This window comes from Hyla sarda, chromosome 2, assembly GCF_029499605.1.
Source record: "Hyla sarda isolate aHylSar1 chromosome 2, aHylSar1.hap1, whole genome shotgun sequence".
Classification (NCBI taxonomy): Eukaryota; Metazoa; Chordata; class Amphibia; order Anura; family Hylidae; genus Hyla; species Hyla sarda.
The window spans coordinates 160,273,936-160,286,388 of record NC_079190.1 but is presented as its reverse complement, the minus strand read 5'-3'; the positions used below and the strand labels follow the sequence as shown (position 1 = coordinate 160,286,388).

The window sequence follows — 12,453 nt, the reverse complement described above, 5'->3', positions numbered from 1 at the left end:
AAGATCTTTAGTTGATAAAGTTTAAAAAGAATGAATAAAATCTAAAAAGTCATGTTAAAATAAAACGCTTGTTTGTATCTATAAATGATTGGACTGTTTTTTGGACAAATGCTAGTAAATACTATAAACATAAGTCAATAAAACTGGACATAAAGTAAAAGGGTAGTAAAAGGCCACAAATGAAGACAAAAAATTTTTTTTTAAACTGAAACCCCCTGCCTTTTTTCTATTTTTCAAATAAAAACAAAAAAACAAAACATAAACATATTTGGTATAGCCACATGCAAAAAATGGTAAAAAGAGATCAAAAAGTCCACTCTAAACCAAAATGACACCTACAACAGCTGCAGATCACAGTCATACATTTTATGGTAAAATCCTGCAAAAAAACAAACAAACAAAAAAAAATGGGCTGCCTCCTTAACCCCTTAAGGACGCAGGGCGTAAATGTACGTCCTGGTGCGGTGGTACTTAACGCACCAGGACGTACATTTACGTCCTGTGCATAACCGCGGGCATCGGAGCGATGCCCGTGTCATGCGTGGCTGATCCCGGCTGCTGATCGCAGCCAGGGACCCGCCGGCAATGGCCGACGCCCGTGATCTCGCGGGCGTCCGCCATTAACCCCTCAGGTGCCGGGATCAATACAGATCCCGGCATCTGCGGCAGTGCGCGATTTCAATGAATGATCGGATCGCCCGCAGCGCTGCTGCGGGGATCCGATCATTCAGAACGCCGCACGGAGGTCCCCTCACCTTCCTCCTTCTGGCTCCCGGCGTCTCCTGCTCTGGTCTGAGATCGAGCAGACCAGAGCAGAAGATGACCGATAACACTGATCTGTTCTATGTCCTATACATAGAACAGATCAGTATTAGCAATCATGGTATTGCTATGAAAAGTCCCCTATTGGGACTATTCAAGTGTAAAAAAAATGTAAAAAAATGTAAAAGTATAAGTAAAAAAAAAAGTGAAAAAATCCCCTCCCCCAATAAAAAAGTAAAACGTCCGTTTTTTCCTATTTTACCCCCAAAAAGCGTAAAAAATAAATTTAATAGACATATTTGGTATCGCCGCGTGCGTAAATGTCCGAACTATTAAAATAAAATGTTAATGATCCCGTACGGTGAACGGCGTGAACGTAAAAAAAAAAGTCCAAAATTGCTACTTTTTTAATACATTTTATAAAAAAAATTTATAAAAAATGTATTAAAAGTTTTTTATATACAAATGTGGTATCAAAAAAAAAGACAGATCATGGTGCAAAAAATGAGCCCTCATACCGCCGCTTATACGGAAAAATAAAAAAGTTAGAGGTCATCAGAATAAAGGGATAATAAACGTACTAATTTGGTTAAAAAGTTTGTGATTTTTTTAAGCGCAACAATAATAGAAAAGTATGTAATAATGGGTATCATTTTAATCGTATTGACCCTCAGAATAAAGGACACACGTCATTTTTACAGTAAATTGTACGGCGTGAAAAATTAGCAAAATTGCGTTTTTTTCTTTTTAATTTCCCAACAAAAATAGTGTTTTTTGGTTGCACCATAAATTTTATGATATAATGAGTGATGTTTTTACAAAGGACAACTGGTCGCGCAAAAAACAAGCCCTCATACTAGTCTGTGGATGAAAATATAATAGAGTTATGATTTTTAGAAGGCATGGAGGAAAAAATGAAAACGTAAAAATTTTATTGTCTGAGTCCTTAAGGCCAAAATGGGCGGAGTCCTTAAGGGGTTAAAGGTGTACTCCGCCCCTAGACATCCTATCTCCTATCCAAAGCTGGGGACCCCCGAGGCCAAAATGGTCTGTGTTTTCAAGTTGACTTACATTTATTTTATTTTTACAAGGTGGACAGGTTGGGCTATAAAGGTGTACTCTGTCCCTGCCTTCCTCTCAAAAAAACGAGACTTGGCCACTCATCCAATCAGTGTCTGAGGTGGGCCACCTCTGCGGTTAGTAATTGGTGACCCCCTAAGTTTATTCTGTCAGGTTGTTAACATTTCTGTCATTTCTTACAGTTAGTTGTGACCAGGGAAAGTTGGGTAAAGCCTTCTTAAGCTCTTGAAGGACATCTGTGAGGATAGCCGTCGTAAATCTGGGTGATAGCCATTGTTAGAGCTGCAACAGTGGCCACATTGTTTTTTACCCGTAATACACAGACAAAAATAAAACTATATTGACTGAGACTTGTGTGCTTGCACTGATAAATTGCTTTTCCATATATTTCTACAGCTGTTAATAATACTTTACCTTAATGGATCTTTACTGGGATAACAGTTCAAACGTAAATGGAAACTTCTGTGAAATCATCAGTCAGTCATTCACGGGAAGGATTCTTTTCCCGGTGTATTACATTTTCCTGCTAATTGGTGGTTCCTGTGGAAACATTGTAGCCATCCATCTGATTCTCAAGAGAACGAAGAAAGCCAATTCTTCTGACATCTATATAATCAACCTGGCAGCGTCGGATGCCCTGTTTACCCTTGCTCTGCCTGGACGTATAGTCTATTACATTTTACAGTCTAACTGGTTTTTAGGAGACTGGATGTGCAGACTGACCGCATTCTTTTTCTATATGAATACCTACGTTGGGATTTATTTTATTACTTGTGTGGGTGTTGATCGTTACATCGCTGTAGTGCATGCCGTAAAGTACAGGAAATTCAGGAAGGCCCGCAATGCCAAATACATCAGTCTTGTTGTTTGGTGTCTTGCATTTATACAGACAATGCCGCTACTCATGAAGTCAATGACCCAAGTGATAGATAATTCTGTGACATGCATGGAATTCCACAAGTTTGAAACAATCCCTAATCTGCCCCAGCTGCTGTTAGTAGCTTGTGTCTTATGTTATATTACCCCAGCCTGCGTCATACTGGTATGTTATCACCAGATTAATCTAAAACTGTGCAGGTTATTGAAGGAGAGTGCTTCAGTGGACAGAAAACAACATTTCAATAAGGCATTTACAGTAATCCTGGTTGTATTATTGACAGTGATATTATGCTTTTCCCCCCTATCATATAAATATCATCCAATACATGGTACGGAAATTACTGTACAAGCCATCCTGCCGAGATTATATGGTTTTCAAGAGGACCCTCCAGATCACTGTGGCTCTCATGAACATGAACTGCTGTATAGATCCTATCATCTATTTCTTTGCTTTGAAAGGGTACAAGAAAAAGATTGCCAGCATGTTCAGAAGAAATGTCTCAATTTCAACATCACCTCCAGAAAGAGAAAGCCTGGGCGGAACATTAGACATACTATGATGGAAGAGATTTCAGCAAGGTGTGTGCATCTGTATTGCATGGTACATATTTAGCCTGGATATAAAAGTCTTGTTCAGCCATAGAAGAGATAACAACATGGACTAAGGGGACTCTTGATATATTAATATTTTAGATACACACACAATTTTTAATGCTTGCTTAAAAAAAATGAAATTTTTTGTAGCATTTTTCATGATGCTTTTAAAAAGTGTATTTTGTGGCGTTCTAAAATTTTGTTATCATTAAAACATGTATTTTTTTTCACTTTAGCCGGAGTATGCCACTATCGACTTTAAAGGGGTACTCCAGTGGAAAACAATTTTTTTCAATCAACTGGTTGCAGAAAGTTAAACAGATTTGTAAATTACTTCTATTTAAAAATCTTAATCCTTCCAATACTTATCAAATGCTTTATGCTCCACAGGAAGTTCTTTTCTTTTTTAATTTCTTTTTTGGCTTGTCCACAGTGCTCTCTGCTGACACCTCGGTCCATGTCAGGAACTGTCCAGAGCAGTATAGGTTTGCAATTGGGATTTTCTCCTGCTCTACACAGTTCCTGACATGGATAAGTGACAGCAGAAAGCACTGTGGAAGGTGTAGTTTAGCAACAGCTGGAGGCTCCCTGTTTGGAAACACTGCTTTATGGGCATTCTCCCAAGGGGAGACCACCATAAATGTACTAACCATTTTTTCATTTCAGATCCGTGTATGCAGAGGACTACTTCAGATTCGGTGGACTAAGACGATGACCCACATTTTTTTTTTACCCCATGAGGGCTTGTGGGGGAGTGTTTTTTGTGTCTTTTTTAAATTTACTTTATAGGCTTAGTAGTGGAGGCTGTCTTATAGATGGAGTCCATTACTACACCAGGGCTTAGCGTTAGCCCCAATTACAGCTAGCGCTAACCCCAATTATTACCCCAATACCCACTGCCACAGGGGTGCTGGGAAGAGCAAGTACCAACATGCTCGGTGCATTAAAAATGGCTCCTGGGCCTAGGCGGTAACAGGATTGAATTATTTAGGCTGAGGAGGGCCATTAACAATGGTCCTCGCCTGCCCTGGTAACGCCAGGTTGTTGCAGCTTGGTTGGTATCTGGCTGAGAATGAAAATACAGGGAATCTTATGCGTTTTTTTCCCATGAATAATTAAATAAGAAAAAAAAGGTGTGTGGTTCCCCCTATTTTTATTCTCAGCCAGATACCAACCAAGCAGCAACAGCCTGACATTACCAGGGTGGGCAAGGACCATTGTTACTTGCCTTCCCCAGCCTAATTAATGCCAACCTGTTACCGCCTAGGCCCAGGAGCACCATTTTTGATGCTCCGGGCCTGTTGGTACCAATTCTTTCTGGCACCCCTGGGGCTGTGGGTACCGGGGTAATAATTGGGGGTAGCACTAGCTGTTTTTGTGGCTAACGCTAAGCCCTGGCTTAGTAACGGATTCCGTCTATAAGACGGCTTCCACTACTAAGCCTGTAAAGTAAATTGAAAATAAAATAAAAAAACAACACATTTAAAAAACTTTTATTTAAAAAAAACACTCCCCCACAAGCCCTCGTTAACCATTATATTAATATTAAACTAACAAAACACTGGTTATCGTAGTCCAAATGGGAAGTAGTCCTCTGCATACATACATACATACAGATCTGAAATGAGAAGGAAAAAAAACACACAAAAAATGGATTTGTACTCTAAGGCTAAGTTTCCACTTGATTTTTTTCTGGCAGTTTTTGGAAAACTGTCACTGCAGTTTTTGAGCCAAAGTCAGAAGTGGATCCATAAGGGAGGAGAAGGGTAAGTCCTTCCTTTATATGTCCTATTTCTTTTGAATACACGTCTGGCTTGGGCTCAAAAACTGCAGTGGCAGATATCCAAAAACTGCCAGAAAAAAAACAAGTGGAACTTAGGGGAAAAAAATTGGAAAAAAATGTATTTAACACATATACATCTTTTTTTATTTTTTGCTTATGTGTGCTAAAAAATGGTATTCCAAAGTTGTTTTTTTTTTTTTTGCTTATGTGAGCCAAATGTATCAACCCCCTGTGATAGTATGATAAATATGTCACACATAAGCAAAACCAAAGCAAAAAATAAATAAAAAAAATGGACTACAGAACTCGCTTACAAACTTTAAATGAGCTTCAACATGCTTTTTATTCATCAATGGAGTCTTGTGTGGTAAGCGTGCATACAGGGCATTATTTACTGTTTTCTTTGAGACATTTGCTAATCCCAGGTCTCTTTGAAGCTCTCCACTAGTGGTCCTTGGCTCTTGGACAACTCTTCTGATTATTCTTTCCATTCCAATCTTATGAGAAGCACCTGGTCGAGGCAAATTTATGTATTATTGCCCCATGCTCACTGGAACATTCAGAGGCTTAGAAATGTAACAAACGCCATCATTATATTTTGCAGCAATTAGTTTGTGAAGGTCTTGAGACAGCTCTTTGCTTTTAGCCATCATGAGATGTGTCTTGTGTGACACTTTAGCAATGAGACCTTTTTGTAGGCCATCAGTTGGGACTGAATTTGCACTGACAAGGGTCTGGATTGCTTTTTAATTACCAATAAATTTTATCTGTTGTCTTTGCTTTCCATGCCTTGTTGCACCTCACTTTGTGTCATTTCACATTATTACACATAACTTAATGTCTGATCTTATTTGATTTTGTTTCTTTTTATGTATGGGTTTGTTACCCACAGCTGGTGTAAATTTCATGTCAATACAAAAAATGGTGACATGATCAATTCTCTTTTCACCTTGTGTATGTTAATGCGTTACTGTCTGGTTGAAAATTAAAGGAATTACACCAATTCCCAAGTTCTTAGCTGGGCCACTTATATTACATATACTTTATAAGGGATGATGTAACTTGTCTTTTGTTATTTGGCAGAAAGTAATGCATTATTATACTCATTCAGCTTATGTGCTTCTGTAACTTCTTTTCTGACACTGCTTATACAAAAGTTGTTTTCCACTTACTAAGGAAATAATAGTGACTAACACAACACATACTGTATAAGTAACTACCTCAAACACTTATGATTTTAGCACTACCCATGTTACCAATGATAGCTAGTAACGTGTTAAACCTAGAACTGAAGCTGCTTTCGATTGAAAACTGCTTGCAAAAATATCCAATAAAAAAATTAAAGGGGTATTCCGTTTGAAACATCTTATCCCCTATCCAAAGGATAGGGGATAAGATGTTAGATGGCAGGGGTCCTGCCGCTGGGGACCCCTGCAATCTCCGGGCTGGCAGTTGTGATATCCAGAACATGGAAGCTTGCAGCCCCCTCCATTCATGCCTATTGGAGGGGGCGTAACGGCTGTACCAGCCATCACACCTCCTCCCATAGATGGGGATGGAGGGGGTGTGGCGGCCCACATCGCCAGTCATCGGGCACGGAGCGGAGTTCGCTCTGTGCACCGAATGACAGGGGTGCCGCTCCGGAGATCGCGGGGGTCCCCAGTGAAGTAGCTCTTTAAGGGTACATTCACACGTACAATTTCTGCTGCATATTTTGCTGCATTTTTTCTGCTGTTGATTTTGCTACCCATTGACTTGGGTAGCAAAATCAGCTGCAGAAAATATGCAGCAGATATGTAGACATATAGACATACGAAATATTGCAGAATTTCTGGTGCTTTTATGTCTGTCTCTATGAGAGTCAATCCCGGTTTCCCTATCACACCCCTTTCGGAACTACTGTATTCCTTAGCATTGAGGAGAGATGTTGTCATGCTTCTATGTAAGGGGGACCGTCATACACAGAGATCTTATAGTTCCTTTTTATGTAAAATCTGAAATAATCCTGCCATCATGTGGAAGCCTAGAGAAATACACTACCCTATTTTTTCACATAGACCAGTGTTTTTTAGGTCAAAACTTAAGCAATCCAAAGAAGCTATGTTTTAGGCATCCCTCTAAAAGATCCACAAATAACCCCACTCGTATAATATTAATAACTTAAATTTTTTCTTTTAACCTGATTTCTTTTTTTTTCTGCTACAGACATCCATGTCCTCTAGATAGCCATAGTGAAAGATGTAACGTCAACAAATATAATCTGTACATTTAACCTGTTGGGGACGAAGGGCGTACCTAACGCCGGGACACAGGGCTAATAGCGCGCAGCACTGATCGCGGTGCCGCACGCTATTAACCCTTTAGACGCAGTGTTCAAAATTGATCGCCGCATCTAAAGTGAAACTAAACTGCTGCCGGTTAACTCAGGGGGCTGTTGGGGATCGCTGCTGCAAAATCATGGCGTCCTGAACAGCTGTAGGACACGAGAAGGGTCCCCCTACCTGCCTCCTGGTATCCAATCACCGGATGACTGCTCAGTGCCTGAGATCCAGGCATGAGCAGTCAGGCAGAATCATCGATCAATGGTTTCCTATGAGAAACCATTGATCAATGTAAAAGATCAGTGTGTGCAGTGTTATAGCCCCCTATGGGAGCTATAACATGCAAAAAAAAAAGTGAAAAAGGTCATATAACCCCTTCCCTAATAAAAGTTTGAACCACCCCCCTTTTCCCATTTTAAAAAACAAAAGTGCAAAAACGGAAAAACCCATCTTCCCCCAGGGGTTAACCCCTTAACCCCTTCCCGACCTATGACATACCTGTACGTCATGGGTGGCAAGGTGTTCCCGACCCATGACATACAGGTACGTCATGAAAATTTTTGCCGCTATTCGCGGCATCCCGCAGCGCCCGGTAAGATGGTGGCTATCACTGATAGCCAGCCATCTTACCGTGCGACGGGGGGTTTCATCCCCCACCCCCCCAGCGATCGCTGCTATCAGCTGGTCAAATCTGACTAGCTGATAGCAGCGTTTCGCTATGAAAATACTTAGCAGCGCGGTGTGTGAGTCCTGATCACGGGGATCGGGACACACACCGCTCTGCTAAGTGTCCCTGACCCGTCCCCCGGCGTCACTTACCCGTCCGAGCGGTGTCCCGAGCGGTCCCGGCGTCCTCCATGCGGTCCTGGCTGCGCTGCGTCCCGGCGGTGAGTTTCCGGCAGCAGTGCGGCATCTTCATTGGCAGCAGTGAGATCGCCGTAAAGCGATCTCACTGCTGCCTCTAAGAGTTTCAAAACTGCAACTCCCAGCATGCCCAGACAGCCTTTGGCTTTCTGGGCATGCTGGGAGTTGTAGTTTTGCAACATCTGGAGGTCCACAGTTTGGAGACCACTGTATAATGGTCTCCATTCTGTGCTCTTCCAGATGCTGCAAAACTACAAATCTCAGCATGCTCAGTCTGTCCAGGCATGCTGGGAGTTGTAGTTCTCTAACATCTGGAAGAGCACAGATTGGAGACCATTATACAGTGGTCTCCGAGCTTTGGACCTCCAGATGTTGCAAAACTACAACTCCCAGCATGCCCAGACTGCCCAAGCATGCTGGAAGTTGTAGTTCGGCAACATCTGATCCTTCAGATATTGCCGAACTACAACTTCCAGCATGCCTGGGCAGTCTGGGCATGCTGGGAGTTGTAGTTTTGCAACAACTGGAGGCACACTAGTTGGGAAACATTGTCCGTTTCCTACCTCAGTGCCTCCAGCTGTTGCAATTGTTGCAAAACTATAACTCCCAGCATGCACTGGCAGACCATGCATGCTGGGAGTTGTAGTTTTGCAACAGCTGGAGGCACACTGGTTTGGAAACACTAAGTTTGGTTGCAAATCACTTGAAAGTTTATTACTTAACTTAGTGTTTCCAAACCAGCGTTCCTCCAGCTGTTGCAAAACTACAACTCCCAGCATGCACGGACAGCCAAAGGGCATGCTCGGAGTTTGCAACAGCTGGATGTTTGCCCCCCCCCCCCCAATGTGAATGTACAGGGTACACTCACATGGGTGGAGGTTTACAGTGAGTGCTGCAAGTTTGAGATGGCGCAAATTTTGCGCTGCAGCTCAAACTTCCAGCGGCAAACTTGCTGTGAACCTCTGCCCATGTGACTGTACCCTAAAGACACTACTCTACACTAACACTAACCTAAAATAAAAAGTAAAAAACACTACATATACACATACCCCTACACAGCCCCCCTCCCCCCAAAAAATGAAAAACGTCTGGTACGCTACTGTTTCCAAAACGGAGCCTCCAGCTGTTGCAAAATAATAACTCCCAGTATTTCCGGACAGCCATTGACTGTCCAGGCATGCTGGGAGTTTTGCGACAGCTGGAGGCACCCTGTTTGGGAATCATTGGCATAGAATACCCCTATGCAAATCCCTAATTCAGGCCTCAAATGCGCATGGCGCTCTCTCACTTTGGAGCCCTGTCGTATTTCAGGGCAACAGTTTTGGGACACATATGGGGTATCGCCGTACTCGGGAGAAATTGCCTTACAAATTTTGGGGGCTTTTTCTTCTTTAACCCCTTATGAAAAGGTGAAGTTGGGGTCTACACCAGCATGTTAGTGTAAAAAAAAAAATTTTTTACACTGACATGCTGGTGTTGCCCTATACTTTTCATTTTCACAAGAGGTAAAAGGGAAAAAAGACCCCCAATTTCTCCCGACTACGGAGATACCCCATATGTGGGCGCAAAGTGCTCTGGGGGCGCACAACAAGGCCCAGAAGGGAGAGTGCGCCATGTACATTTGGGGCGATTTGCACAGGGGTGGCTGATTGTTACAGCAGTTCTGACAAACGCAAAACAATAAATATCCATATGTGACCCCATTTTGGAAACTACACCCCTCACGGAATGTAATAAGGGGTGCAGTGAGCATTTACACCCCACTGGTGTATGACAGATTTTTGGAACAGTGGTCTGTGAAAATGAAAAATAAAATTTTTGATTTGCACAGTCCACTGTTTCAAATATCTGTCAAATGCCAGTGGGGTGTAAATGCTCACTGCACCCTTTATTAAATTCCATGAGGGGTATAGTTTCCAAAATGGGGTCACATGTGGGGGGGTCCACTGTTCTGGCACCATAGGGTCTTCCTAAATGTTACCTGCCCCCCAAAAGCCATTTCAGAAAAACTCACTCTCCAAAATCCCATTGTCGCTCCTTCCCTTCTGAGCCTAGTAGTGCACCCACAGAGCACTTGACATCCACATATGAGGTATTTCCTTTCTCAAGAGAAATTGGGTTACAAATTTTGGGGGGCTTTTTCTCCTTTTACCCCTTGTAAAATTTCAAAAACTGGGTTTACAAGAGCATACGAGTGTAAAAAATGAAGATTTTGCATTTTCTCCTTCACTTTGCTGCTTTTCCTGTGAAACACCTAAAGGGTTAACACACTTTCTGAATGTCATTTTGAATACTTTGGGGGGTGTAGTTTCTATAATGGGGTCATTTACGGGGTATTTCTAATATGAAGGCCCCTCAAATCCACTTCAAAACTGAACTGGTCTCTGAAAAATTCCGATTTTGAAAATTTTGTGAAAAATTGGAAAATCGCTGCTGAACTTTGAAGCCCTCTGATGTCTTCCAAAAGTAAAAACATGTTAACTTTATGATGCAAACATAAAGTAGACATATTGTATATGTGAATCAAAATATAATTTACTTGGAATATCCATTTTCCTTACAGACAGAGAATTTCAAAGTTAGAAAAATGCCAAATTTTCGAAATTTTCATGAAATTTTGGGATTTTTCACCAAGAAAGGATGCAAGAAAATTTACCACTATGTTAAAGTAGAATATGTCACGAAATAACTATCTCGGAATCAGAATAATCAGTAAAAGCATCCCAGAGTTATTAATGCATAAAGTGACAGTGGTCAGAATTGCAAAAAAAAGTGCTCAGTCCTTAAGGTGAAAAGGGCTCAGTCCTTAAGGGGTTAACGGAATACCTTCTGGCCAGCAAAGTATCCAGAGCATGTGGACACAAGAAATTACATTAGACATATGCAACAACTTAAAGACTTTTGAATGGACTGGGATGTAGTGAGTGCTACAACCTTAATGTATATGAGACACGTGTACATGAGTTTAGGTGTACTTCGTGACCATATGTTGTACTTTGACTGTACATGATGTTGGCGATGGGGTGAATTGTTGTTTCTCCTGAATGTTCAGGATACCCCCTGCAAAGAAAACCACCAGACACCAGAAAACACGGTACACCAGGTTGTTTGGTGTACAACAAATTACATACATTTTACAACACAACAACCATTTTAGTACGGAAACACAAATATGCCCCTTGTGTAGAATAATGAGCAAAACATATTACTATCACAATATGTACACAGATGTCCATGTATTGCTCAGTAGTCCAGATACAGTATAGAGTTCAGGTTCTAAGAGCTCAGGCTCTGTCAGGTTCCTGAGGAGACTCTCGGCCATAGCCGGGCACAACACTTACAAGACTGGTTACCACAAAAACTTTCTTGACTAGTTCGTCAGGCACTGTGTTTAAACATTGCTTGTAGACCTGGAACAACAAAAAGATTGTGCTTGCACAAAGAAGTCAGTTAGTCTTACGACCAAGTTTGGTAAAGTTACCGTACACAAATAGAACTTTTTTTTATGTAGGTACTCATTCTATTCCAACCTCATCAGTCAGACTGTTTTCCAGGCTGGGACATATACCTAGGACCTCAAGACTGGGCCCCCTCCATGGGGTTGACATGTGTGTTCTATGAGACATGGGACAAACAGGATTCAGTGATGGTCAGACTCACGGTGACCACCACTTGTACAGCAGCAGCTTGTGCCACTGGGGGAATGTTGGTGACTGGCTCTGGACTGGTTGTAGATGGGGGGGTAGAGAACACGGCCTCGGCCGGGGTACTCACTTCTGACTCCTCCGTGTCGATCTCTGCCCAGGATCCCCAGGTCTGGTGGTGAGGTGACAGCCTTACAGGTGACAGTTCTTGTGATGACTTCGGCATACCTTCTGCCAGGGTTGCGGCCAACTCTCTATTGTCCTCTGGCAAAGGCACCTTCAGGGGGGCATCTTCAGCCCCGATGGCATGCTTGTGCAGGTGATCCGCTAATTCCTGGAACACCTGTGCCGCGGCAATCTGTCAGTCCTCCTGCGCCATCTTGGGACTCTCTGTACACATGGACAGCTGCGCCTCCACCATCTTCTTACTCTCAGCCAGCACTTCTGCAGAACTGAAGTCGTCAGGCTCCGCATCGCTTCTTATACCAGGTTCCAACAAAATGGCCGCCGGATGGAACTTCGTCAT

At 42.2% G+C, this 12,453-nt stretch overlaps 1 protein-coding gene across 1 annotated transcript; it reads left to right on the top strand.

The window, feature by feature from the left end:
* The first annotated feature begins 2,260 nt into the window (after positions 1-2,260).
* LOC130357409 (G-protein coupled receptor 183-like) lies at positions 2,261-3,281 on the top strand. The gene is given in 2 exon segments (XM_056560103.1): positions 2,261-3,019; positions 3,021-3,281. Coding segments are annotated over 2 exon segments (1,020 nt in total).
* Positions 3,282-12,453: the final 9,172 nt, after the last annotated feature.